The 27,517-nt window shown below is 42.2% G+C and overlaps 1 protein-coding gene and 1 long non-coding RNA gene across 17 annotated transcripts in view; one reads left to right on the forward strand and one right to left on the reverse strand.

The window, feature by feature from the left end:
* LOC105490626 (BEN domain containing 7) overlaps positions 1-27,517 on the forward strand; it is an 85,599-nt gene that overhangs the window by 32,697 nt on the left and 25,385 nt on the right. For 15 of the 16 annotated variants that reach the window (XR_011608251.1, XM_024795692.2, XM_011756443.3 and 12 more), the window contains exons 5-6: positions 3,512-3,777; positions 15,485-15,710. Coding sequence is in view for 15 of the 16 variants with exons in the window: in XM_024795692.2 (XP_024651460.1) it covers positions 3,512-3,777; positions 15,485-15,710 (492 nt within the window). In the remaining variant the exon portion in view is untranslated. The remainder of the gene's footprint in view (positions 1-3,511; positions 3,778-15,484; positions 15,711-27,517) is intronic. The other variant, XM_071070474.1, reaches the window with a different exon arrangement.
* LOC139356414 (uncharacterized) overlaps positions 1-27,517 on the reverse strand; it is a 71,680-nt gene that overhangs the window by 16,619 nt on the left and 27,544 nt on the right. The window lies entirely within an intron of this gene.

Here is a 27,517-nt window from a genome sequence, read left to right on the forward strand (position 1 = left end):
ATTGTGCTTTTATTAAAGCCTTCTTCTCACCTTGCTGTCTTGCTGTGCCTTTTCAAGTATCTGTTTTTTCAGCTTTCTCTACAATCCGTTTTTCCTTTAGCAAATCAAACATATTTTGTCTTGCAACTGATACAGCTCATATAATGATGTGTATGTACTCAATAGACTTCATTCCATGATCTCCTAGTATTTCACAAATGTCAGTTAATTAAATTTGGGAACAATTGTGTATGGAGGAGCCCTGGAGGAAGCATGGGCTTCAGTGTTCAAGGACTAAGCAGATAAGAAATGTGGAGCCCCAGGCTGTGCTTTGTGGCTTTTCTCTCCTGTTCAGGATGCGGAAGCTCAGAGATCCTCCTGTTCTGTCGTCTTTGTTTATGTTACTCCTTTTTGTTTTCACTGCCGTCAGGCAAGTTGAGGGATGGAAGAGCGGTGGATTTATAATTTGGGATTGGACGCCAATTTCTGCTCTTGATGCTGTGTGGCGTGTCTGAGCTTCCTGTTTCTTGTCTGTAAATGGAGAATTCATGTCGAACTCACAGGGCTGTTGTCAAAATAGAATGATGTAGTGGTTGTAAATGAACTTAATAAGGCATGGTACAAGCCTAAGCTGTTTCATTAGCGTGGCCTTTAAGTCCATGGAGCGTTCTATGGAAGTCTGGAAGTCTAGGTCTTCATTATAGCAGCTGTATTTTCTGATCTTCACAACTGAAGGAAAACAGAATTGTTTTTGTCACAGGTACAAGAAATAAATCATTGTATTAAGTTTTCCCTCTTGTCAAGGGACATCACCACTTGCTCTTAGCCATGTCGTGACTAGCTTTCCTGCCCTTTCCTCAGAATGGTAGTCCGGAAGGTCGTCACTCAGAGGCTGTTCAGGATGCCATTTAGTGAATTCTAGTATAATTTTAATATTCAGTGATGTGGTTTTGATATAAAAAGCTTAATACTTAGATTTATCAGTCACCCAAGATCACATTGAAGTAATGTGAGCTACTTTCTGAAAAACAGCATCTTTTTAAGCACTGAATTTGGTTTTACCCTAAGGAAGCATTTTGCTCAGGTCAGTAAGCGTTGGACTCACCTTGTTCCACTACGATAATCTGTGTTCTTATTAACCTGGCGGAGGTTAACATCTCCTAAATAAGGAGCTCAGAAAGAAAGGTTACTTCATGATGTTCGGTTTCTTTTCTCCAAGGAGGAATTTGTTCGCACTTAAGAAAATATGCATATGAAATTGTAATGATTTGTTTTGTCACTTAAGCTCCTTACTACTGAAATGGCAAACTACAAATTGCAACCATTTAAATCCTTGACGGAAGCCTTTTTAGAATCTATTAAGTAAATGCCACTTTGTCGCTGTGTTTTCTTTTCTGAACCTTTGCAGATTAGGGAGGTAAACGATTCCAAAGCTGTAGGATGGCACAAAGGATAAACTGAATAAATTACTCTCCTTTAATTTTCTTAAACTTAAAAATTTGTGTCGTGGGTAGATTTACTCAAGGTTTAATGCCTGAAGACTTAGATTTAAATTACATTTAGAAAGTTTCACCTTTCTTTTAAGAAGACAAGGAATAAGACCTAGAGGTCAGATCTGTATGCCAGAGACTCGGGCTGTGTCTGGATTTGCAAAAGAAGAAAAACTCAGATAGTCCCCATGTTCCTTAAACCAAAACATTTTCATTTTTAATTTAGAATCATGAGGCTCAGCGAGGCCTGGGGCCTAGGCCATCGTGATCATTCTTCGGGGTCCCTTTTATTCTGAGGGTACAGACCCACCCCTGAGGGGGAATGCAAATAGAGCAAAGAGAAGTTGCCAACTCTGGCTGCACAGCAGAATCACTGGAAGACCTTTCAGACAATGCTGGTTCCCAGGCGGCATGTCTGGAAGTGTCAGTTCATTTAGTTTGGGGTGGGGCTGAGGCATTTCAGTTTTTTTGTTTATTTTTGTTTTTGTTTTAAGACGGAGTCTCGCTCTGTCGCCAGGCTGGAGTGCAGTGGCGCGATCTCGGCTCACTGCAACCTCCACCTCCCAGGTTCAAGTGATTCTCCTGCCTCAGCCTCTCGAGTAGCTGAGGCTACAGGTACCCACCACCACGCCCGGCTAATTTTTGTGTTTTTAGTAGAGACGGGGTTTCACCATGTTGGCCAGGATGGTGTCGATCTCTCGACCTCGTGATCCGCCCGCCTTGGCCTCCCAAAGTGCTGGGATTACAGGAGTAAGCCACCATGCCTGGCCCAGCATCTCAGTTTTTTTAAACTCGAGTGATTCTAATGTACAGCCAAGGTCGAGAGGCCAGTGAGCTAGACTAATTACCGGTTTAAAAGCTTCTGTGCTCTTATGTAGTGCAATTAGTTTGCTTCTAATATTTATGAATTGCTTTCGAGTTTGGAGACAAAAATATCAGGATCAAAGTGTAAATATTCTTTATTTTCGGACTGATAAGAGATAAGAGGAGGTGATCCATGTTTATGTGCCTTTAAAGACCTTTAGTTTACACTTGTCTTATAGGTTCATTCCTATTGAAAAGCAGAGACATCCTATGGTCATATTTAGGAAGCTATATTAATACTTGAGGATTTAAACAATGATTCCATATTTTCCAATGACACTTTCCAAGAGAGTATGTTTAAATGGCTAGCAGACATTACTTCTCAGAGTGCACCTGTGAGAACTATAATTTACCATCCTGGATTTCTTTAAGTATAGAATCAGGTTGGATACTTGGTTCCTGCACTGTGCTTTTCATCTTTGGAACTGTGTCTGGATTTCACTGACTTGCTTGACTTGTACAGAATGATATTATCACTCCTTCAATTATGTGAAACCGAGGTCTAAAGAAGTGGCCTGGTCTGAGGCCATGTAGCAGGGTGCTCTGGAGGTGGCTGATGTGTGGAGAATATTTGTTTGGTGAGGAAGGATTCGCTGGTCCTAATTAAGTAACTAACAGGCTTTTCCCACATGTTTACTGGTCCCTATTGTAGAATCATCCCAGACTGCCACTTTTGATCAGTCTCTCCCAAATGATCATCGCTGTCTCATCTTTGTCAGTTCTGGCACCTGTAGATTATTAGAAATTGATCAGTCTAACCCCAAACGACAGTTGGAATAGTCCTGAAACAGGCTGACCAGGAAGCACAGCCATCGCCACCTAAATTCAAGTTCCGAAGTTCTCATTTGTTTAAAACCGTCCTATGATTTATAAAGCCATGCTCTCTGTTTTCTCACAGCTCACGATGCTTTCCCAGCATCGAACCCAACAGCAGTATGCTATCACGATTCACCTGCAGTAACGCTTTCTCCTGAGTATTGTTCTGCCTTTAGGACCTGAAAGTGCTTCAGAGCCTGTGTTTGGTAACCATTAGGTCCAGTGGGAGATTTATTTAGTGTGCTTCATCCTGGAGTTTTCCTCGTTTCGGTTTCAGTTGTAGATCACATGGATAGACCGGAGATAAGTTTTCCTCAGTCAGACACACGTGCCTGTACCATATTTTTGTTTATTATTCGCAGTTGGAACTCAAAACAGACAACAACCCCCAATTTCCCTTATATGCTCCCAGCGAACTGCTGTCTCACGAAAGAGAAATAAAAAGAAAAAAGTGCCCCCAAAGACTGTGGAACCTCTTACTGTGAAACAGAAGCCCAGTGGGTCAGAGATGGAGAAGAAGGCAGCGGTGGCCTCTGAGGTATCTGCTCTCCAGGCAGCCGAGCACACCTCCCCGGAGGAGAGCCGCGTTCTAGGATTCGGCATTGTTCTGGAATCACCTTCCTCAGATGTAAGTTGCTATTTTCTGGCTGCTGACTCTAATGCTATGTAACTTTCAGGAATTTTATAGTATTTATAGATTTCCCTTTTGACAACTAGAGAAACTTGCAGAATATATGTGGGAAAGAAGAAAAGAAGAATGGTAATAATTTTCTTGTCTGGAGTTTTCTTTTCTGAAAATTTTATGCCTTATTTATTTAGACAGGTTTCCAGTCTTTGTCTCCAAAAGGAGGAGGGTGATGGCGTAAATAATCTGCTCACTAATTTCTTTTGCATTTTTAATTTTGCAGTGGCAGTTTTCAATTTCCTTAGTGTAGAGACCTAAAAGAATATAATTAAATCCTTTGTAGATGGGCGTAAATGAACAGAACCATACAGATAAGGTCACACCTTTCTGGAAACACAAACTAATAATAAAAAAGGAGCAGTCGTGCTAATTCTATTTTATAGATGCAAGCCACACTGCTAATTAGGTGGCAGTGCCATGCCATTTACTCCGTGTAATGATAGGTTAACGCTCTGCAAAGGTTTTTCTATTTTAATATCATAGCCAGAATGTTGCTGCAGTCCAGAATGTTGGATGACATCTGAGATAACCATCTGACTTGCTATTTTACATTCATAGGACCATAAACGAATTTGTTTAATTCTGCACTATATTTGCAATTGCGTTTCTGTTTACAATGCCTTTCTCTGAGTATGTTTGTGTTGTGAACCTTAACTTCTTGGGAGAGTTCTTAAACAAGAATGGGGGATCTGTTACTATCAGATTGCACAGGATGAGAATCCTGCTGCGAACTCCCGCAGGCCTGTATAGGACTGGAGGTTGGCCGTTCCTTTTAAACTTTAAGTGGGAAACAAATTGCTTTTTTAAAAAGTGTTTAAACATTTTTGAAAGAAATTGTGGGAAGACAGTTTGCTAGGGTATATCCACATTGGGTTTTTAACAAAGGGAAGGGACAAAAGTAATCATCTTGTGATTTTTTTAGATTGGAAAGTTATTGGAACTTTTACCCAATTCTCAATGTTAAAGGTTTTTTTTTTTTTTTTTTGAAATCTATAAACACTTGCTACAATTGTTAAGAAGTTCCTCTAGACTAAAAATTTAATTTTAAAACATAATTTATGATGATGACGTTCTATTCTGGACCAGTCAGCTCATGCAGTGATATCATATTGCTATTGCAACTAGGGCCCTGAGTCAAACCCCATATTCGGAAACAGAGGTAAATTATTCCTCAACACAAAGTACATTCAGTCCTTAAATTTTCTAAGCTATTTTTTGAGATAGAGTCTCACTCTGTCGCCCAGGCTGGAGTGTAGTGGCATGATCTCCGCTCCCTGCAACCTCTGCCTCTCGGGTTCAAGCAGTTCTCGTACCTCAGCCTCCTGAGTAGCTGGGATTGCAGGCACTTGCCATCACGCCCGGCTAATGAGAACTCAGTTAGCTGTTGATTGTCTTGGAAGAGTAACATGCTTCTAAAGAAAAGTGAGGGCCGGTCGCGGTGGCTCACGCCTGTAATCCCAGCACTTTGGGAGGCTGAGGCAGGCGGATCCCAAGGTCAGGAGATTGAGACCATCCTGGTTAACACGGTGAAACCCTGTCTCTACTAAAAATACAAAAATTAGCCAGGTGTGGCGACGTGCACCTGTAGTCCCAGCTACTCGGGAGGCTGAGGCAGGAGAATGGCGTGAACCCGGGAGGCGGAGCTTGCAGTGAGCTGAGATCGTGCCACTGCACTCCAGCCTAGGTGACAGAATGAGACTCCGTCTCAAAAAAAAAAAAAAAAAGTAAAAGAAAAGTGAGGCCAGGCACTGTGGCTTACGCTTGTAATCCCAGCACTTTGAGAGGCCAAGGTGGGCAGATCACCTGAGGTCAAGAGCTTGAGACCAGCCTGGCCAACATGGCGAAACCCGTCTCTACTAAAAATATAAAAATTAGCCAGACGTGGTGGCACATGCCTGTAGTCCCAGCTACTCAGGAGGGTGAGGCATGAGAATCGCTTGAACCCAGGAGGCAGAGGTTGCAGTGAACTAAGATTACACCACTGCACTCCAGCCTAGGTGACACAGGGAGATTCTGTCTCAAAAAAAACAAAAACAAAAGAACAAAATCAGGATTGGGCAGGTGGCCCAGTGTTGCTGGAGCAGCTGTCTGCCTGGCATTGGTAAAAGTAGGGTGGGGGGAGAGAGGAAAAGTCCAGGTGAGGCCTTCAGCCTTTATCTGTGGGCAGGAGGGAGCCATTGCAAGTCTCCAGTAAAGGAAGAATTGTGCCTGTATCTTAGAACTATAGCTAGAACAGCATGCGGCTGACAGAGAGACAGAGAGAGAGAGAGCGGGAGGAAGATGCATGCAGCCCGCCAGGCAGGAGATCAGGAGGGCTGGACAGGAACAGTGAGCCTGGAGAGGAGGAGCAGGGAGAGCAGTTCAGGAGGGACGCGGGGACTGAGTGGGAAGTGAGCCCTGGATTCCCATCTGGGAAACTTGCTGGGTTACAGCTGCAGCTGGGACTTCAACTGAGATACGGAGAGCAAGAGCAGCGCAGGCTTTCAGCTCTGGATGGGAAGGAAAAGTGAATTTCATATCCTCAACACGTTCACTAGACACCTCGAGCACAGGAGAAAGATTAGCACTAGAAACGCCGAAAAGTGACACTGGAAACCCATGCTTTATCGCTTTTGTAAAGATAAAGAACGTGCAGTGTATAGAGTTCCCTTTTTGCATTGTGACTCGTAGTGTCACCCAAATGCCAATGTGTATACCCATGGCACAAACACATATATAAGGGCCCACAAGGGGCTGTCAATCATGGCAGGTCAGCCACTGTCTTCAAACTGATAACAATAGTCCCTACTCAGATGCAGAAAAACACTAAGTTCTAATCAGAACCAACCGAAATGTCAAAACGGCAGAGTGTTGTGAGCATCAAATGAGATATAGTATAGGGGAAAATCCTGTAGCAATGCCTGGCACATAAAAGGTACTCAATAAATGTTATTTGTTTAATCTGCGAAGGAGGAAGCATCTGCATTTGCATTAAGCACAGTATACAAAATAAACTTAGGAAACATTATGTCTAGGACTTAGCTTTAAGGAGAGCCCCCTCCTCAATTTCACTGCAGTTTACTTGTTTTTTCCTGTTCCTCCTCTCTGTACCCACCCACTCCCCTTCAGGCCTCTACTGTGATCTGAACGATCCTCCTGGATAGAACTTCCTATATTGTTTGGTAATTATTGACATGTCAATACATCCTTCCACCCCAGCTTCTCAAGAGCAGAAACTATGATTAATAATAATAGTAATAGTAATAGTATTCATCATGCGCCATCTTTGAGGTGTTCTTCTTATCCGCTTTCTATGGGCAGCTTGCACAAGTTCACACAGCCAAGAAAAGTGGAGTGTGTCCCCCAACCCAGGTCTGTCATCTGCCCTTGTCCGCTGTGCAGAGGACTTGTGGGTGCCCATTCTAGCCCGATGCCCGTGCGTGACGAAGACTAAGTCACTGTTGAGGGGATGATTATCATATGAAAGAACTGCAAGCTTCAGCTGTGGCTGTTGATTCTGTTTACTTGGAAGTTTCTTGGGGAGAACTTCACGGGTCAGGGAGCAGGCTCTGAGGTCAGACTGCCTGGGTTCGACTCTCAGCTGTGTGACCCTGAGCAAGCGAACCTGACCCCTCCCCACTCCATTTCTCTCTGTAGAATGGGGATAGCAAGTGCTTCCCTCCTGAAATTGGCCCATGGGAGGAATTAGATGAAGTCATCCCCGTGGAGCACTTAGAACAAGGCCTGGCTCGTTTTAAGCACTCAATAAATATTAGTTCTTTTTTTAACCTTAGCATTCTTACCTCAGTATCTTTATGGGAATAAATATTTTAAAATAAAACTTTGTCTATCAGTGAACAAATACATGTGAACAAATAGTGTTCTTAGAAAGGGAATAGCCTGAAATACTTCTCTTTTGGGCAGGATTATTTGACCCTTTTAAAAGCAGCACATTAAATAAAATTCGAACCTCAATTACACAGAAGCAGAAGCAGAAACCCAAAACTAAATTTCAGATTTAAATACAGTATTTAGGCCAGGCTTGGTGGCTCATGCCTGTAATCCCAGCACTTTGGGAGGCCAAGGCGAGCGGATCAGGAGGTCAGGAGATTGAGACCATACTGGCCAACACGGTGAAACCCTGTCTCTACTAAAAATTTAAAAATTAGCTGGGCACAGTGGTGCGTGCCTGTAATCCCAGCTACTGGGGAGGCTGAGGCAGGAGAATCGCATGAACCCGGGAGTTGAAGATTGCAGTGAGCCGAGATCACGCCACTGCACTCCAGCCTGACAACAGAGCGAGACTCCATCTCAAAAAAAAAAAAAGAAAGAAAGAAAATACAGTATTTAATTCTTTCTTCATGAGTTCACAACCTAATACTCTACCAATATTGAAAGAAGACAGTTGTTAATTTCTTATGGTCACTGTTTTTCAAGATTGCATATATTGATTTGTGTTTTTCAGAGCAGATATACATGGCCTAAGTTTGTTTTGTTGTTGTTGCTTTTCGTTTCTTGTTTTTCAGCTTTGGTGAAACAATCAGACTAGTTTTTAACAATATTTTAAAATAACTTGTAATAATAGGAAATGTTTTCTATTTGTTGTAGTTACTATAAATAAATAGTCTCCAATAATCCCAGATTATGCCAGTTTAAAAGTTTTCAGAAGATAAATTGTGGATACTCATCAGAATATCTGTATTGGAAATCTGCTTTCTTTCTTTTTTTTATGGAGACAGAGTCTTGCTCTGTCATCCAGGCTGGAGTGCAGTGGCGTGATCTCGGCTCACTGCAACTTCCACCTCCTGGGTTCAGGCAATTCTCCTGCCTCAGCCTCCCCAGTAGCTGGGACTACGGGTGCATGCCACCATGCCCAGATGATTTTTGTGTTTTAAGTAGAGACAGGGTTTCGCCAGGTTGGCCAGGCTGGTCTCGAACTCCTGGCCTCAAGTGATCCATCCACCTCACCCTCCCAAAGTGCTAGGATTACAAGCGTAAGCCACCGTGCCTGGCCTTGAAATCTGTTTTCTTAACACCTTCTTGGCCCAGTAGATAAAGTGATCCACTGGGATCAAGTAAAGTAAAACCAAGCAAGTGATTTTTTAAATTTACTTATTGACACATTGAAATTGAGGCCGTGTATGCCTGGAGTGTAAGTTCCAGCGCAGGCTGCAGGAGTTCAGATCTTCACTTCACCATGTATTAGCTGGATAATCTTAAACAAGTTACTTTAATTCTCTGAGCCGTAGTTTTTGCATCTGCAAATTGGGGATAATAATAGTAGCCATTTCATAGGGTGAAAATCAAATTTGAAAAAATCTGTGTGATATGTGTTAGCCTAGGGCCTGGAATATAGTAAGTACCAAATAAATGTTAATTATATCGCTGTTTTCCAGGCAATACTGAAGTATGTGAAACAGTCCCTGCCCTTGAAGGGGCACATGAAGAAAAATTCACAAACAGTAATTATAATAGTGTAGGACGTCAGCTGTGGCGCAGGCAGTCAGGTCACCTGGGAACCTGGATAGCCTCTCAGAGTGGACCTCTTGGAGGAGCCATTTCAGGGCCTTAGGAGAGAAGAAGCTAAATTGCAGTGGTTAGACTCTTACATATTGTACATTTGGCTCAAATATCTTTAGCATAAATCAAGCCCTAGTCTTCACAGTCATTAATTTATTACCCGAAGAAGGAAAAAGCTAAAAGCATCTCTAAAAGACCGGAATGTCTCATTATGCAAGTACATGGAGAAAATTTCAAGGGACCAAATTGTATTCTCTTCTAAAATTAAATGCTTAGTTCTACCAAAATATTGTCAACTAAAAATGTCTATAAAGAATTGGCTGTTGGATGACTTCTTGTCATTTTTATCCTATTCAACATTCACTATAGGCTATCGTGTAAATTACGCCTACTTTTGGATAGGACTTTTGGCTGAGCATTTTTTGCTTAATGGAAAGAGGGCAGCCACCTTCCACTATGAGCCTTGACGTAGGACATGCGCATGCTTCCGCCCCATCTACACTGCGGCTCAGGCCTGCTACGTCCCCAGGCCACCTCTGTTCTGAGCTGCTCAACAGGAACAGCCATGCTGGTGAGCAACCAGTCCCACACGCTCTTGTGGCTACCCTCCTCGTGGGCTGTGTTCTTAGCATAGCATTTAATAAATGACAGGCTGCGCATGTTGGCTCCTGCCTGTAATCCCTTTGGGAGGCCAAGGCAGGAGCATTGCTTGAGGCCAAGAGTTTGAGACCAGCCTGGGCAGCAAAGCGAGACCCCCCTCACTACAAAATACATAAATACATACATTTTAAAAATTTGCTGGGCATGGTAGCACATGCCTGTAATCTCAGCACTTTGGGAGACTGAGGAGGGAGGATCACTGGAGGCCAGGAATTGAAGACCAGCCTGGGCAACGTAGTGAGACTCTGTCTCTACAAAAAAAAATTTTATTTAAATTAACTGGCCACACACTTGTAGCCCAAGCTACTCAGGAGGTTGAGGTGAGAGAATCATTTCAACCCAGGAGTTGGAGGCTGCAGTGAGCTGTGATCCCCCCACTTGTACCCCACCTTGGGCACCAGGTTGAGATCCTGTCTCTAAAAAATAAAAATAAAATTTAAAAATAGAAAATAAATGGTAACAATGATTCTTGCTATGTCCACCTGGGGCAGACCTGAGTTACAGGAACATGTAGTTTTTTGTTTGTTTGGTTTTTGTTTTTTTTTTTTTACATATTTTTTTTGTATTTATATAAATCATATGCCAAAAGCATGAATCCCAATTTTCCAGCTTTAATAAAGTGGAGATGGAAAAAAAATTTTTTTTAATTATTATTATAGTTTAAGTTCTAGGGTACATGTGCATAACGTGCAGGTTTGTTACATATGTATACTTGTGCCATGTTGGTGTGCTGCACCCATCAACTCGTCAGCACCCATCAACTCGTCATTTACATCAGGTATAACTCCCAATGCAATCCCTCCCCCCCACCATCCCAGGAACATGTAGTTTTTATCAGACAGAAGCATATGACATTTATGAGCAAAATTAAATCAATTATGGGGGAGGTTTGTGTTGTAAAATTTCTTTTCTTAAACTGAAGCACATTTTCCTCAAAATACATCTAATATACTGCAAAATAAACACAAGAACAAAAGATCATTGTATACGGTAGTGTGGACATAGACTAAATTCACATCCTTTAAGCACTCTTATGAATCCTGTTACAAGCTTTTCAGTCCCAAATCAGTCTTGTTCAGCAGGATCCTGCCTCTTTGTCTACGGTTTTCTTTCAGCTTTTGGTCCTGAGCCGGCCTGAGACTGACCAGCCAGCCCAGCCCCCCAAATCCCCACCAGCGTATGACCTCGTCCAAACAGCCCTGTGCACGTGCCTGCAAAGGTGACCCTATGTAATACACAGAATCTGTACCCTATTAATCTGCCACTGAACATCTGGGGTTAATGCCCAGTATGATTATTTGTGCGCTTCTTTTAACCAGTGACCACATGGAGCTTTTTATGTGTCTTACTGTAATTTACTTATTAATACCTTACTAATACCTTAGATAAAGTAGCCTGTGTTAGAAATATTCCCTCGGTGGTTAACTAGCATGATCTCCTAAAAACTGTCTGTCTTTGTATTCTTTCGATTATACAGGGGAGTCCCGTGATGTGCTCATGGGGACTTGGGAGTGTAACGGGGCAGAGGGCTGGGGAAGGAGCATCTTCATTTACCTAGTTAGGAGATCCAGCCAAACTAGATCTCAACCCCAGCTACGTCTAAGCAAAGGGAGACCACAGCTGAAATGCAAAAAACAAATTCGTGAAAGTCCGCAGGCCTGGCTCTGGGACATTTTCAAGAGTGATGATGACTGTGTATGCAGTGTTTGCCTCCAGAACTTCACCCAGTGCGAGATGAAGAAGGAAAAGTCAGCATTTGATACGTTGTTGTCCTAAGTGGCCAAGGTACCTAAAATAGGCAGGACATAGATGAAAATCCACATTTATAGTGGGAATTCAGACTCCCAGCTCCTAAAATGAGGACTGTAAGTGTCATAAATCCTGCCCCAACTTCAGATTGTTATTTTGAACTGTTCGTTTAGACGTCATCATTTAAAAATCGTGTTACTTCAGTAATCACTAAATCTGTAAATTAACATACTCGCTTTCTATTTTGGCTTGAGTATCAAATTGTGACTCTGTCAAGAGAAGTGTAGTTTTCAAAACGATATTCATTTGGAAGAGTGTTGGTTTCTGTCATAGCTATCAGTAAGCAGAGAGATCTCATTTAAACCAGAGCCAGTAAACTAAGAGATTCAATGATACAATTAAAGAAAGAGCTTTATCCTGTTTTTAAATATATGTACAAAGATGTGGATCATTATATGATAGTAATCCACTGTGGTTGTACTTATCAAATGGAGGAAATAAAAAGATTTCATAGTGAAAATGTGACATTAGTGAACGTCATCTTTTCTTCGTGTTTCAGAAAACAAAGCTGCCCTCTTTTGTTCTTTTAAGGCGTTGTTGCCTTGCGGCACCTGGCACACGTAGATAGCTTTGGTGCTCGTTCACTCCTGGCTCAGAAATCTGAATAGGAGACAAGCCGAGAAGAACAGGAAGGACAGAGCCCAGTCACCTGTGCCCTGGCTGCCGCTGCCACCACCGCCTCCACTAGTCAGACTACTTCCTCCTTTGTAACGTGCTTGCAAGGGGGTGAGTTCATGTTCCTTGATCTGGAAAGAACAGTTCAAAATAACAGTATTTGGCAGTAGAAAGTGGAATGGGAAGCAGTGACAGCGTCTGCATTGGAAGTCTCTTAGCTCTGCAGAAACCTCCAGATGCTTAGTTGTTAGGAGTTGTGGCAGATACCAGAAACAGCGGCTGTACCTATCTCCTGAATCCTACCTTCAGGGTCCTGTTAAAACACTGTCCTTTACCCTCCTGAGCCCCAAAAGCCCCCTTCCTCCCGCACCCCTAGCAGCCAAGTCCTGCATGATGCTGTCTCAGACAGCGCTTGCTCTGTTCTCTCTCATGTTTTACCACGTTCGACTTTATAGGATAGGTATTTGTGCATATGTCTCGCCTGCAGAGCGAACCTTCAGATTCCTACACATGGAGGGGGCTCAGTGAGTAGGTATTGAAACAGCTGGGTCGGTGTTATCCAGGTCACCCAACTCCTGAAGGTACCACATGAACGATTAGAAGACACGGGTGTGCTGAGCACATCATGGCAAAGTTTCAAACCCACTTTCTTCATACAGGGATAAAAGATACCTGAATCAACACCAGTCATTTTAAATGAATTCTTACATACTGTTTTGTTTATTCTGACAAATATCTATTGGGCACTCATTGGGTGCTTGACACTCCAGATACAAGAGTCCTCATCCCAATGAAAAATGCAGACTCCCAGCTAAGCAAATGCTGCATGAAAAGTGCTGTAAACAGAGTTCTTAGAAAATAGTATGAGCGCGTGAAGAAGGGAGTGGCCAGTGCCGCCTGGTAGCTCATTCAGGTCAGTGTTTCTCAAACTGGGGTCCACGTTCACAGGATGAATCAAAGGGAATGTCTCAGAGGTCAGCGTTTTAAGTACCTGTTTAATGGTATCAGAATCAACCTGAGATTATATGAGTAACTACTGTCCTTCCCCTTCCTGTCTTGCCATTAAGAGCATCTGAACCACCCTAGACCCTCAAATAGCTGTGAGTAGCTGCTTCTGTAAGATAAACTTGGATTTTTTTTTTAAATGGCTTTCAAATGATACAGGAGCACTTAGCAAAAATCCAAGATGAGTTCACTTAGAACAAAAATTCTACATGCAGCACAGGATATGCAAAATAAAACTCTGGTTATGAATAAAACTTCATCTTAGATTATGATGGTAAAATTCTCTCAATCCTAATATTGTCTGCACTGAATCATTCAACAAAGACTTATTGAGTGCCTGTTATGTACCACCTCTGTTCTGGGAACTAGGGATGTAGCCTCCAGCTCAGACCACCTCCTCTGGAGACCTGGAACCAGCAAGCAGCAAAACGCAGAAGTCGAGGGAAAGCCTGACAGCATAGCTCGTATAGTGATATTCACCACACATTCAGAGACCAAACATGGAATGGCAAAGTGAAGCAGAGCCGTGAGATGACTTTCTGGATATTCCAGTTAAGAGTTCTGTTTTGGAGGGACCAGGCCCAAACTCCTTCCTGTGTCATCCAAAGAATTTAAGCCACGCTCTGCGCCCTGTTTACTTTAACCATAGGTGGGGTGGCATGTTGAAAAGCGATAGGACAAAACCAAAGATAACCATTCTTACTATCCAGGAGAGAAATTAATCCCGGATCCTCACATTTCTGATGTGATTTAGAAACTGTAAAGCAGGGCCAGTTTTGTAAAGTGACGAATAGGAGATCTAAGAATCAGCTTCGATAGCATCTTAATTCAGTGAGGTTTTCGTCTGACTTTTTTCCTAGTAACAGTTCACCAGTTGCATTTCTTCATATTAAAGTTATTATTTTACAGCTACCAGGTCATAACCAACAATAAACTAAATGACTTAGTAGTGCAGGTTATGACTAATGAACTTTAGTCTATTCCACAAGAAGTTACCGAGTGCCTGCTGTATGCCAGATCCTAGAGCTATAAAGTCTGAGCTTTGGGATCAGGAAGGGCTGCAAACTAATAAATAATTCTACTACAGTGTAAGAAATAGAATCATATGTCTGCTAAATGAACAGCAGGAACAGAGTTGTAGCCACCTCCATGGGCAGCAAGGAGTTAGGAGATCAGTTCATTTGGAAGGCTTTGCAAAGGAAAAGGTATGAACTGGGTTGAAAGATTCAAAGGCGAGTTGTCAACCTCATGGCATGCTGTTGGAGAAGGCGTTCTGAGCGCCAAGCGTGTGCAGTAGCGTCCAAGTTGAAAGGCGCCTTGGATGTCTTCTGCTTCCTTATCCCAGTCAGGAAGTCCCTGCCAGGGAAGCAGTGTGCTAGCACCTTGGTTTTCCAAGGGTGGTCTGGAACATAGTGTCACATTTTCCTCCCAAAATTAGGGATGGCGAGTGGATTTAAACGGCCCGGGAAACCTGCTCATCATTTTTACTTATTTTATGTATTAGTTTACAAAAGTTTTCACTGGGGGAAAAAAATAGCTCCGCAGCTAAAAGCCACTGGCATGGTAGAAGGAACCAGGGGTCTTCTGGAGTATCCTCGTATTTGTGTCCTTAGGTGAAAGAAATTATTTAGTGCATGAGAAAGTGATCTATAACCGTACTGCACTGAGCGCATTTGAATTATTTCTCAATCATTTTTTTATGATCTCTTTGGGCTTTATAGTTCCTTTGTTTATAAAATGAGGATGTTTCATTCAGAAGTCTCAACTCCCTGTTAGCTCTAGAATGATAGGATTTTGTGGTTTTCCAGCCTTCTCGTGGCTATTTTCTTTCCATTGCTTTTGACGAGGCTCAGGATTGCAATTAGAGCATCTTGTTTTGTAAGTTATAACTAGTCCTTGGTTTTATAAATAGCAGATACTGGCACACAAAGAAAGCCAAGCGTGTTTTCATTTGTAGGAGATGTACATTTCAGCAGCTAGTGATGTTTTTTTGTTGCTCATGTACCCAAAGTCAAATGCTTCAAATCTTGCTTTTAATGAAATATTTATGTTCTTTTGGTAGCCAGAAGTACAACTTGCTGAAGGCTTTGATGTGTTTATGCCTAAATCTCAGCTGGACTCTATATTGTCAAACTACACTCGCTCAGGAAGCCTTCTGTTTAGAAAACTGGTGTGTGCGTTTTTTGATGACAAGACTTTGGCTAACTCCTTACCCAATGGGAAGAGGAAAAGAGGACTCAATGACAACCGGAAAGGACTAGACCAAAATATTGTGGGTGCAATAAAAGGTTGGTCTGCATCATTTCATTTTGTGGGTTCTTTGTTGAGCTTTGCCTTCATTCCATAACGATGCAGCTGAAACTGTAGTAAACTGACTAGTGGCCAATTTCATTTGCCATTGGCAATTTAGCCATTCACATGGCTTTCGGGGTTGAGCTCTGTAATTCACCACCCCAAATACCACTAGAATTCATTATTCAAGGTAATGTTAATTTGTTAAGATAATTAAGAGCCAGTTTGATCTGCTGCAGAACCAAAAATAAGTTTTTTCTTGACTTTTAAAATGCAGGTAATTTGTAATTTCTAACTAAGAGCTTCCTCAAAATATGACTTCAACTTCCGTTTTTAGTTATGAGAATAAAGCTATGATGCTTTAAAAAAAAAAAAAAAAAAAGATAAAGTAAAATGGTTCTCCCCAAAGTTTAGAGTTGTTTACCAGGTTGTTGCTTCTAAAGACATTTTAAATCTAAGTGACCTTACTGTGACATCAAACCCTGTGCATCCCCACATGTGCTTGACCTGCTCTTCTCCCTCTTGTTTTGTGCCATGGAGTCATACCAGCTCCATGCAGAGACCACCGTGGGTCTCTCCCTCTTACCTCCTTTGAGCATGCGTCTGTATTCCACTGCACTATGGTGACCACGCATGTGGGAAGAAAAAGGGGCACGTGGGAGCGCCTCTGCCTTTATATGCAGTGCCACATCCTAAACCTACTTCTCTTAACTTTAAAACGTCCATATTCAGCAATCGGATGAATATAACTTTAGGAAATAGAAGTACTTAGTTCTTACCAAAGAGAACATAAACCAAGTCTCAAATCTAAACACAACTCCATGAAAATGAAACTCTGAATCAGGCCTTGCTTAAAACTGGAATAACGATAGGGGTGCTGTGCTTCGTAGCTCAGTTCCTGCATTGTTCAGTTGTGAAGTGGGACTGACTCAGAGGGGCCTTCTCTGCCCCCTTCTGTTCCCCATTATCTGGCAAAATGAGTAAATGAATTCAATAGTGTTTGAAGGATGCTTGAAAATCCACAATTAACTTTATAAAATAATACGGTATTTAAATGGAACTAGCAAGTACCAGGCACCCTTTGTTCGTGGCCAGAAGGACATAAGCCTTCATTAACAGAGAATTTCTCGTGCTCCATCAGAATTTTTTCACTTAAAGTGACAGTTGAGTTGTATTAAATACGAAAAGCTACAGAGATACGACAAACTGTGCCATTTCTGAAAAAGAATGATTCAGCCTGAAGTGACACTATAAACAACGTGACAAAATTTGAAAAATGGTCAGTGATGTAAGTAGGACTTCCTGAAGTGAAGAAGGGACCCTTCTCAAAACAGGAAGGTCAAGGCTACTGATGCTTTTCTGAAATACAGCCAGGAATTGTTTTAATTTTCTTTTTTTCCCCCAGGGCAGCATATTAATATTATGAAAGCATTTGGAAATTAGGGAGCCATAAATGACCATAGTCCATTTTAATGACAGTAGAAGAGTTATCCTAATAATAGATGGTAACGAAGTAGATCGTGACAAGTGGATCGATGTGGGTTTCTTCTGCCATTTTCCATCTAGACTGGACATCATGCAAGAGTTTGAAAAAACGTATTACAGGCCAGGCGTGGTGGCTCACACCTGTAATCCCTGCACTTTGGGAGGCTGAGGCGGGTGGATCACCGCAGGTCAGGAGTTCAAGACCAGCCTGGCCAACATGGTGAAACCCTGTCTCTACTAAGAATACAAAAAAATTAGCCAGGCGTGGTGGTGCACACCTGTAGTCCCAGCTACTTGGGAAGCTGAGGCAGGAGAATCACTTGAACCTGGGAAGCAGAGGTTTCAGTAAGCCAAGATCGTACCACTGCACTCCAGCCTGGGCAACAGAGCCAGACTTGGTCTCAAAAAAAAAAGAAAAAGTATATTACAAATAAAGGACACACCTTCATTTCCTTCACTGCTCTACTCTATAAAAATGGCAATGAGGTCTTTGCTCCCAATATATAATAAAGTAGATTATTCCAGTTGAAGAACTTAAAATTTCCATACACTTTTGTTATTGAATTAAATCTATTAAAATTCTGTAATAACAACCCAGTCACTTTAAAACAGATGGAAATCCCATAAGCCACCAACAACCTAAATCAACAAATAGTTTACATTTATTTATTTGCAGTGTTTTTATTTGCAGTGTTTATTCATGGACATATATTTTGATTTTGATTTTTTTCCTGATTACAAAAATAATATTTATTTTAAAATAGAAATGATTTAAAATGTATAGAAAACAAAAAGGCCACCCTAATCTCACTCCTCCAAGATTATGGCGTACATTCTTACCATTTTTATTCAAATGTGAATGTGGTGTCAGATTGGACTCTTTTATAAAAACATTCCATTCATTCTGGCTAGTCAACATTTCTACATGACTTATTCTGATAATTTTTTGTAAGTTTCTTAAGGACACGCTTTGTCTCAAATATATTTCTATTACCTGTTGCTCTTGAAAGAGCTCAGGAGATGCTTCCTTAAGAAATGCTGCTTTGGTATGCAGATTATTTCAAATTGTAGGCACCTGGGGAACAGCAGATGCAGGGAGGGGCTGTCTCTGAACTCCCTTATCTGCCCAAAGACTGATCCTCCAAAGGGAACTCAGTTGTGGACTCCCTCCCTGGAAGTGTCATGAACCAGGGGGAATTAACTCTCATCACAGGAGAGGACACTGGAGGTGACACCACACCCAGAGAGACTTTGTCACGGGCTGTCACCTGTTCTTCTGAGGGCCCATTCATCATTCCCCAAAACCATTTACTCTCCCCTAATTTGTCTGCTCCATCCTCCCTCCCCTCTCCCTATAAAGAGGGTATGTATGCTTCTAGATCTCACTCTTCTTTCCTGCGGTGCCCCTGTGTACTTTTCTCCTGTTAACTTACCCGCTATTGGTTTATTTCATAGACTCGACTGAACCCTCAGAAGGTAGAAGGAAAGTCTTCCCTACCCTGCACACATTGTTGAGAGCTTCCCACAGACCAGGATTTCCATAAATGCACGTGGGATGAGTGAAGAGGCATAGGTTTTTATTTTTCATCTTGACTTTGATGTTAATTTATTGACATACTGGGTCTAGTACTAAACATCCATCCTCACATCTTCTTGAATAACTAATCTGGAATGACTGACATTGAAACATTGTTGTAAATTTCTACCAGTTAATAAAATGCCAATGAAAGCTAAAACATAGAAACCAAAATTGAATATAAATTTGAATGCAACTCTCTTAACTTCCTAATACATTTTTTCTTTACTATATTTTCCTTAGTTAAAAGTGGGTTAACTCACATATTACAATACAAAGTGATTTTCAGAAGTAGCTATTAATTGAACGTCTTTTCTTTTTTAAAAAAATCTCTACCAATAGCAAAAAAAAAAAAAAAAAAAAAAAAAAAAAAAAAAAAAATTCCCTAACCTGAGTCTTTTGAATCTGAGTACTATGAGGAAGTGATAAAATGGTTTCTTTAGGCATAATAGTGCCAAGGCTATCCTTGCTATTATTACTGTCTACCACCCCTTGGAAACGATTTTGTAAATATTAAATATACAGTCTTTCTTACTCGATCTCTTGTGGGATAATGTCCCAATAGTGTATTAATTTGAAAAGTCCTATTTTCTAGGAACATATGAAGACTGGTTAATTTTACAAAATCTCAGAAATGAAAATAACAGTAGGAGTTCAATTTTGTTTCAAACAAAAGTGATTATTAGATTGGTTAAAACAACAATGGGAAAAAAGATGAATGAAAATCTATAAAATGCTTATAAGTAGGAACAGAAATGGACTGAAAAAAAGTTTGTTTTGGGGATTATTGACAAAGCTTTTTGTACCGGTAATTAATAGTCCCCATGACAGTATCTTAAAAATAAAATATAAGCCTCTTTTGTAGAGATCATAGTTTTTACATAATCTCATCTGTATTATGGTGACTAACACTTAATGATAATTTTTTTTTAATGTATTGATAAGTATGACTCAAGGTATTGCTGATGAAAGAGTTTTTAATTAGAAACGTTCACCTGAGCATTATGAATGTAACTAAGAAGAAACAACTTATGATCCTACTAAGTAGCGTCTTAGGTTTTAGTGCTGGGGATAAAGCTTAGTATCTTGAATTTGATTCAGAATTGATTTTATAGCCAGAGTGGAGGTTAGTACCCAGGTATGTTTTCCTTACCTGCTGAGGCTAGAATTGGTCCACATCTAGTTCTTGCTGTGATATACTCAGTAGACCATGCAGATTAACATGGTTAGAGTTGTCTAAATATGATAGAATCTTTGAATCCCTGAATGATCTTCAGAAAATACAGTTGCAATGAAGCAATTTTTAGAGCCCCCATTGTAGGATTTTTAATTCAACTTCATAGTGATGAGTTGAGAAAGTTTTATTACTATTAAACTGTCCTGGAGTCTTGAATCTTCTTGCATTCAGTGGAAATTACATATGCATGTCAAGTGAAGACCTTGTCGGGGGTTCTTAGTTCACTACACGCAGCACAAACTGCCACTCTCCTGAGAGGCCAGCCTTGATAGTCTGTCTGGACAGCCACAGGTATCAAAACTTCTCTGGGAGGGAGCACTCCTTGGTAGCCCTCCAAAAAAAATAACTGTGCCTCTTACAAGATTAGAGTGGGTGCCTGGCCACTTTTGCTGTCACACTTTCACAGGCTCTGCAGAAATGACCACCAAAACCTCTTGTTTTATTCTTGTGACTCTAGATACCTGTAGGGTCCATATTTGTCATTTTATAGTATCTCTGTTTCCATTAGGATTTAATCAAAAAAAGTGAATAGCTGTTTTCTATTTGATCTCACGTAGATTTAAATTAATATGGTTGGGGTGGAATTTGCATCCGATTTATTTATTTCTTGATAGTAACTTATCTGTGTTCTCAGAACTCCTTATAAGAACAAGGTTAAAACATTAGCTTGGATTTGAGTACCCCTCCAATGTTGATTATTTTATTTCCATTTATAGGAGAGGACACTGAGGCCATGGGAAATTAAGTAACCCCATTTAATTTAAACAGCTAGTAAGTAGTGGAATCAGGACTTCACCCAAGGCCTGTCTGACTCCCATGCCATTTTGCAGAACGCTAAACACTTTAGTCTTTCTAAAAGGAGTATATGAAAGGAAAGAAAGATTTCTCAGTTTTTAATTTCTATCTTAAACTCTAGCATTTTGGATTCTTTATAAATTCCGCTAGGACATATAAATGATTTCAGATGACCAGTCAGTTGTTTATGCAAAGCATATTCAAAGTGATTTTCTTTTTAAAATATAGCTATACATCAGTTTTTTTACTAGTGTCAGGGCAGGTCTTTTCTTGAAGATAGTGAGAATCAGCTCCATTGTGCTTGGGAGGAAAAAAGAAGTCTGATCCCTTCCATCAAGAAAGAGATACTTCTGAGACTCTTCAGTACATAGAACCACAAGGAAAGAGTTTGGGAGTAAACATTTGATATAGCTTGTGTTCCAAAGTTGTATGTAAATCAAATTCTAGTTTAAATGTTTGGCAGTCAGAACCAAAGTGATGGATGCTGAAAGAATCTTTGGGAAGATGACTAATCACCTGTTAATTTACTTGTTCATATTTTCACATCTGATCTGCTTAAAACAGGATATAATTACATGATACATAACATCAGTATAATTACATCAGAAATATTGCTTGCCTCTCGGCTGTGTTTGTAACTCTCACCTAGTTGTTGTTGTCGTTTGTATTTTCCCACGTTTTATGAAGGCCCAGTGACAAAGAGGTCATGTGGAATCTTGGCTGTTCTCTGTGTGTAGCCCTCTACTTCCAGCCCCTTCCACGGTGGTTCTCATATTTTAGTGTGCATCAGAATTTCCTGGAGCGTTGGTTTGAAATTCAGACTTCTGGGTCCCATGCTCAGAGATAGATTCAGTAGGTTTAGGGTAGTCCCAGAAATCTGCATTTTGAACACACAGCCACAGGGGATTCCGATTGCTTTCAGATGCGCCTGGGAGCAGCAGCCCCTACAATCAGAGCTCCCGAATCCATCAGTGATGACAGGTATCAACCTGAGTCTAACAGGATGACGGGTATCAACCCAAGCCCAACAGCGATGACGGGTATCGACCCGAGCCCAACAGCGATGACGGGTATCGGCCCCAAGCCCAACAGCGATGACGGGTATCGGCCCCGAGCCCAACACCGATGATGGGTATCGGCCCCAAGGTTGACAGTGATGACAGTATTGGCCCCAAGGCTGACAGTGATGACGGGATCGGCCCCGAGGCTGACAGTGATGACGGGTATCGGCCCCGAGGCTAACAGTGATGACAGGTATCAGCCCCGAGGCTAACAGTGATGACGGGTATCGGCCCCGAGGCTAACAGCGATGACGGGTATCGACCCCGAGTCTAACAGCGATGACAGGTATCGGCCCCGAGGCCAACAGCGATGACGGATATCGGCCCCGAGGCCAACAGCGATGACGGATATCGGCCCCCAGGCCAACAGCGATGACAGGTATCGGCCCTGAGGCCAACAGCGATGACGGGTGTCAGCCCCGAGGCCAACAGCAATGATGCCCCGAGGCCAACAGCGATGACGGGTGTCGGCCCCGAGGCCAACAGCGATGACGGATATCGGCCCCCAAGCCAACAGCGATGACAGGTATCGGAGCGATGATGGGTGTCGGCCCCGAGGCTAACAGCGATGATGGGGTTAATGGGTATCAACTATACACAACAACCCCTGTGAAGCCTGGGCTCCTTCAGCTGTTTCTCACCGTCACCGAGTTTTCTGAAGGCTGCTCCACCTCTCCTGGAATCAGTGAGAAGGAAGGTAGCCTTGTCTCAGCTGCCCTCATTCTTTGAACCTTGGGCATTTAACTCTTTTTTTGTGTGTTATGTGACACAAGGGTCCAGGTTTCAGACATGGCTACAGTGCCTCACCAGGACTAGACGGAATAGCCACCCACATCACCAAGGTGGAAGAAGGCACTTCCAGACTCCAGCATAGATCTTACTTACAGATCACTAAACAAATGCCATTTCATTTTCCATATGACTTTGTCATGACGACAGTCTTGAAGAAAATGGAGAATCTCTTCTTGGCAAGCTCTTGGCCAAAGTCTCCTTGATTACATATTTGAAACACTTGTTCAGCTGACATTTCCCCAAACAGTGTGTTACAGAAGACATGATTTTTGCTGCTTTTCAGATACTAGATTAAGTCATGAGAACACTAGAATCTTTGCAATATTTTCATTGATATCATAAACCTAGAAATCATCAGCAGGTGTGAAATTTCTACTAACAATGTATTTACTGTCCCAAGCCAGTGACTGACTAAGGCATGGCCCTGATGTTAGGGAATGTGCAGTCTAGTAAGACATGTCAACAGAGCCATGCTGCAGACAGAATAAAATAAATGACAAATGTCTGTTACCTGATGGGGGAAGGAGAAAGCACAGAGGATATAAATCTCACTAGGGGAAGACCTCACAGAATCGATGATGTCTGAACTAGGCCTTGAATGAAGAGAAGTATATCAAATGCAGAGAGAATAGAAAAGGTTAACTACAGAACATATTTAATGAAACTTAAATTCAGTAAAACGTTGGGTGAAAGCCTTTTGCCTCCAGAACTGTTTAAGGCTCATGCTCACTGGTGGATCTTAAGTCCTCAGCAACCTGTTTACCTTAGTATGTTTGACTTCATGAATATAATGCCAGTGAAATGGACTCAGATATAGTTTACCTCCAAGCATTTTCAGCCAGAGCTGTGCTTCTTAAAGTTGCTTCTGAAAGCTACCTCGGCCCCATCGCAGACCTGATGAATTCAGATCCCTGCGGTTGGGGCCACAGTGAGGCTATGCTTCACCACTGCTTCAACACCGGCCTTCCATAAGCTCAAAAAAGGGATCTCATCTCCTCAGAACTGTGAATTCATATGTTTACTACATAACGAGCAAATGGAAATGTGGAGAAACTTGTTAAGAAGGGTGTGTCTCTTATTGATCTTTCTTCAGCCTATCAGATAATGGGCAGGAACCAGTTGTGGATTCCCTTGCAAGGATTCAACTCCAACTCCCAGTTACTGAATTCTTACAAAACCTGGCATTTTACCACCACCACTAGGATTGACAAAAACAGCCTCCTGTCAAAAGAGAGATGTTTCTGGAGCATAAACAGGGCCACTGCAGTAGAATGTGCATTGCACAACATTGTGGGCACCGTTGCCGTTGTGGACACTTTCGATTTGTATATTTATTGTGACAGTTTTCCTGCAGCTGAAAGTACAGTGTCTTGCGGAAAGACACCTTTTTAATCTGAACAATGCCTCCACATGGGCCAGCTGTGGCCCTGAAAATAGAAAGCAATGTTTTCTGCGTAGCCCATCTCTTCTTTATTTAACTCCCTGAATTGTTTGGCTCATCGAAGTTGCTCACCAGCATCCTAAGGTAATGCCACATCCTCCTGTTTTCTCTCCTCTTGTGGGGAAGCAGAATTGCTTAATAAGTTCAGAATCAGTCAGATCGCATTCCTGGTAGCTTTTCTTCTGGACCTACAATTGGTGCCGGTAATCTAGCAAATGTTTCAATTCGGTTCCATAGCAAGTATTGACTATCTCCTACAAGGTGTGCATCAAAAATCTGAAAGACTCAGGAATTGGTATTTGCTAGTATTTCTGCCCTAAAAGTGCATTGCAAATGATCATGGAATACTCACAAAAAAACTAAGAGTGTATGCAAGCTTACAATAAGAAAACCCCTTAAAAATTCATAACTTTTGGCCAGGCACGGTGGCTCACGCCTGTAATCCCAGCACTTTGGGAGACTGAGGTGGGCAGATCATGAGGTCAAGAGATTGAGACCATCCTGGCCAACATGGTGAAACCCCGTCTCTACTAAAAATAGAAAAATTAGCTGGGCATGGGGGCACGTGCCTGTAGTCCCAGCTGCTCGGGAGGCTGAGGCAGGAGAAGCCGGGAGGCTGAGGCAGGAGAAGCCAGGAGGTGGAGGTTGTAGTGAGCCGAGATCACGCCACTGCTGTCCAGCCTGGTGACAGAGTGAGAATCCGTCTCAAAAATAATAATAATAATAATAATCATAATCATAATTCTATAACCTTCATTTAAAATTAACGGAAAGCTGTAATCGATTTTGGCTGCCTGTCAGACATTTTTGTATAAGAGCAAAGCACGGCTATACCTGTCTGTAAAAAACGCTTAGCAGAGAGAAAGGCGCTCCTTTTTGGAATTAATCAGGTCTTCCCTCTGACTGCTCCCTCCAGTCAAGTCTTCTGCTGTATGGACTGTGTTTCCAACTCATGTTTCTTGCATCCTACTCTTGGTTGGATTTTGACACCTCTCCATGGTCAGCTGATAGTATTCCTCAGAAACCCTTTTATACTCAACCCTAGTATCCTTCTATCAGCCCTGCCCCTTGGATCAGAGGGTAAATCCAATCTTCATTATTTTAACCACCTTCCTCCCAACACCTCTTTATCACTGCACATACCATTTTGAATCCACTTAGCCAGGTACAACTACATGGGGGCAAATCCCAATTAGAAATGAAGGCAGGACAGTGGAGACCAGGAGATATATAGGACATTCAAGTTTCCTGCAGGGCATGGGGCCTGTGCTGGCCTCTTTCTGAAGAGTCAGCGGTAGCCCTGCTTACCCACACAGCAGTCACCTTGGTGGTGGCATGGGCCACCTAACACTGATACCCGCTTGCGACTACATTATTTTTAGCAGAGGCATCAACTAACTCTTCAAGTTGGAAAACTCAGAAACACCTTGAATGCCTTTTTTTCTTTGCGACTCACCCTGCTTAACTACCTGGCCCTATCAACTCCTTTTGACCCTCCTCTCTCATTCAGCGCCCTTTGGCTTCTTTGACAGCATCCTGGTCCAGCTGTGCATCACTATGTCCTTGAAATTCTGCAAAAACACTCTTGAAATGTCCTTCCTAACCCTCCTTTCTCCTTCCAGTTCATACTACTGTATCCTAACAGCCTAGTAACACCCATAAAACCAAATCTCAGGACGTTGTTTTCCTACTTTCTTCCCCTTGCCCTATTCAATCCGAACTCTGGCCTTTTCCAAGCACTCTGTAACTTGAATTTCTCTCTCCTTGTGAACATATTTCCCGGCGCTTCCTCCCAGGTGAGCCAGCCCAGCGCCGACACTGTTCCTCAAGCACCACTCATTCATTGTGGACTCTGTTATGCTGTTCACAGGGCCGCAGTGCCCTTCTCTCCCCTCTCTATATAGACAAGCCTGACTCATTCTTCCTGGTTTACCCCAAGTCTCATCCCCTGTACCGTGAGACTTTTTCACATGCCCTAACCTGTACTGATTGCCCCTTTCTCTGAGTACCAGTAGCCCTTACTGCCTTAGACGGCTTAGCAGGGCATCTTAACTCTCTGCCTTGCTGTTGATGACTTCGATGGAGGATGAGCATGTCATTTACTGTGCACACTGGGACACTCTCTAGAGTCGGTATGGTGCTGTTAATTATCTCACTGGGAAAACAGGCGCTTTAAACTTGAACTTTCCTGGGCAGATCGGGATGTACGGTCATGCTGTTTATATTAGGGCATCTTGTCTTCCCAACAAGACTATACGCTCCTGTGGGCAGAGATCATGTTTTATGTTTGCTTTGTATATTCCTTGTCCCGTGAAACAGCACCACTCACATAACTAATGATTAATAAATATAGGAAGGAAGGAAAGAGGGAAGGAATACATCAAAACAGTCCATTTATCTTCTCTGAAAAAGGTGGTTTCTTAAAAATCAAAACAGTACTCCCACATTGGATGCGTACAGGGCATGAATAACAAGATAACTACACAACTTCTCCATGACAAGTTGGAAAAGGGCAGCTGAAATTCAAAGAAGTGGAGTATAAGTTTGAAGATTAGAAGAAACAGCAGCCACAGACAGATCAAGTGGCGGATAGGAATCAAGGATAGTGTAATCTTGTCGATCAAAAACATCAAGGTAATCTAAAATAAAAAAGCTAAGTTTGTATTTAATGGGGGCTGTGAAAGCATTGATCACTGTTAAATATCGAAGAGAAACCTCCACGGGATGCCACGTGGGAAGTGTGGTATGTCGCGCTTTCCTTCATACTACAGGGAATCATCCTCAAAAGATGAAGTGTAATCATTTTATTGTGGGATTTTGGTTTAAGTAAACCTAGTAACAGAATCCATAGTTAGGCTAAATGTGCCCTTTCTTAGTTTTCCTCCCTGAAGACTCCTTGACGCATCCGTATACTTCCCCTCCAGGTATATGTTAGCCTTTGTCCTCGCAGCTTGGTGCCCAAAAGAGTGAAGATCAGATAAAAGTCTGAGAACTCCTGTCAGCCTCAGAATGTAAACCCCAAATTTTCCTACAGCTGATCCCAATGAGAAGGGAGTTGCCACCGTGTAAAAAAGAACAGGAAATTGAATTCTACCTCTGAGGCACAGGCCCTGTCCTAACGCCCCAGTGTCCACGGTGGGACAGTGCATAAACCTCCACTGATGGGTGAGACCCCCGCCCCGCGCCCACCTCCCCAGCCCCTCACCCTTCCTTCTCCCAGCCTCTGTCACCTCTGGGTTGGGGTCTGACCTGAGCCTCCCGCCCATGTTATAATTTACCCTGACACTGGAGGCATTCATTCCATACCTCCTGGCGAGGGGGTAAACTCAGCACCTCGTGGAATGACTTTCAAAGTTCATATACTGAGAAACCTTCACTTTAGAAACAGAAAAACTCATGACTTTTTCCTCATTCAT

Source organism: Macaca nemestrina, chromosome 9, assembly GCF_043159975.1.
Source record: "Macaca nemestrina isolate mMacNem1 chromosome 9, mMacNem.hap1, whole genome shotgun sequence".
NCBI classification, from domain to species: domain Eukaryota; kingdom Metazoa; phylum Chordata; class Mammalia; order Primates; family Cercopithecidae; genus Macaca; species Macaca nemestrina.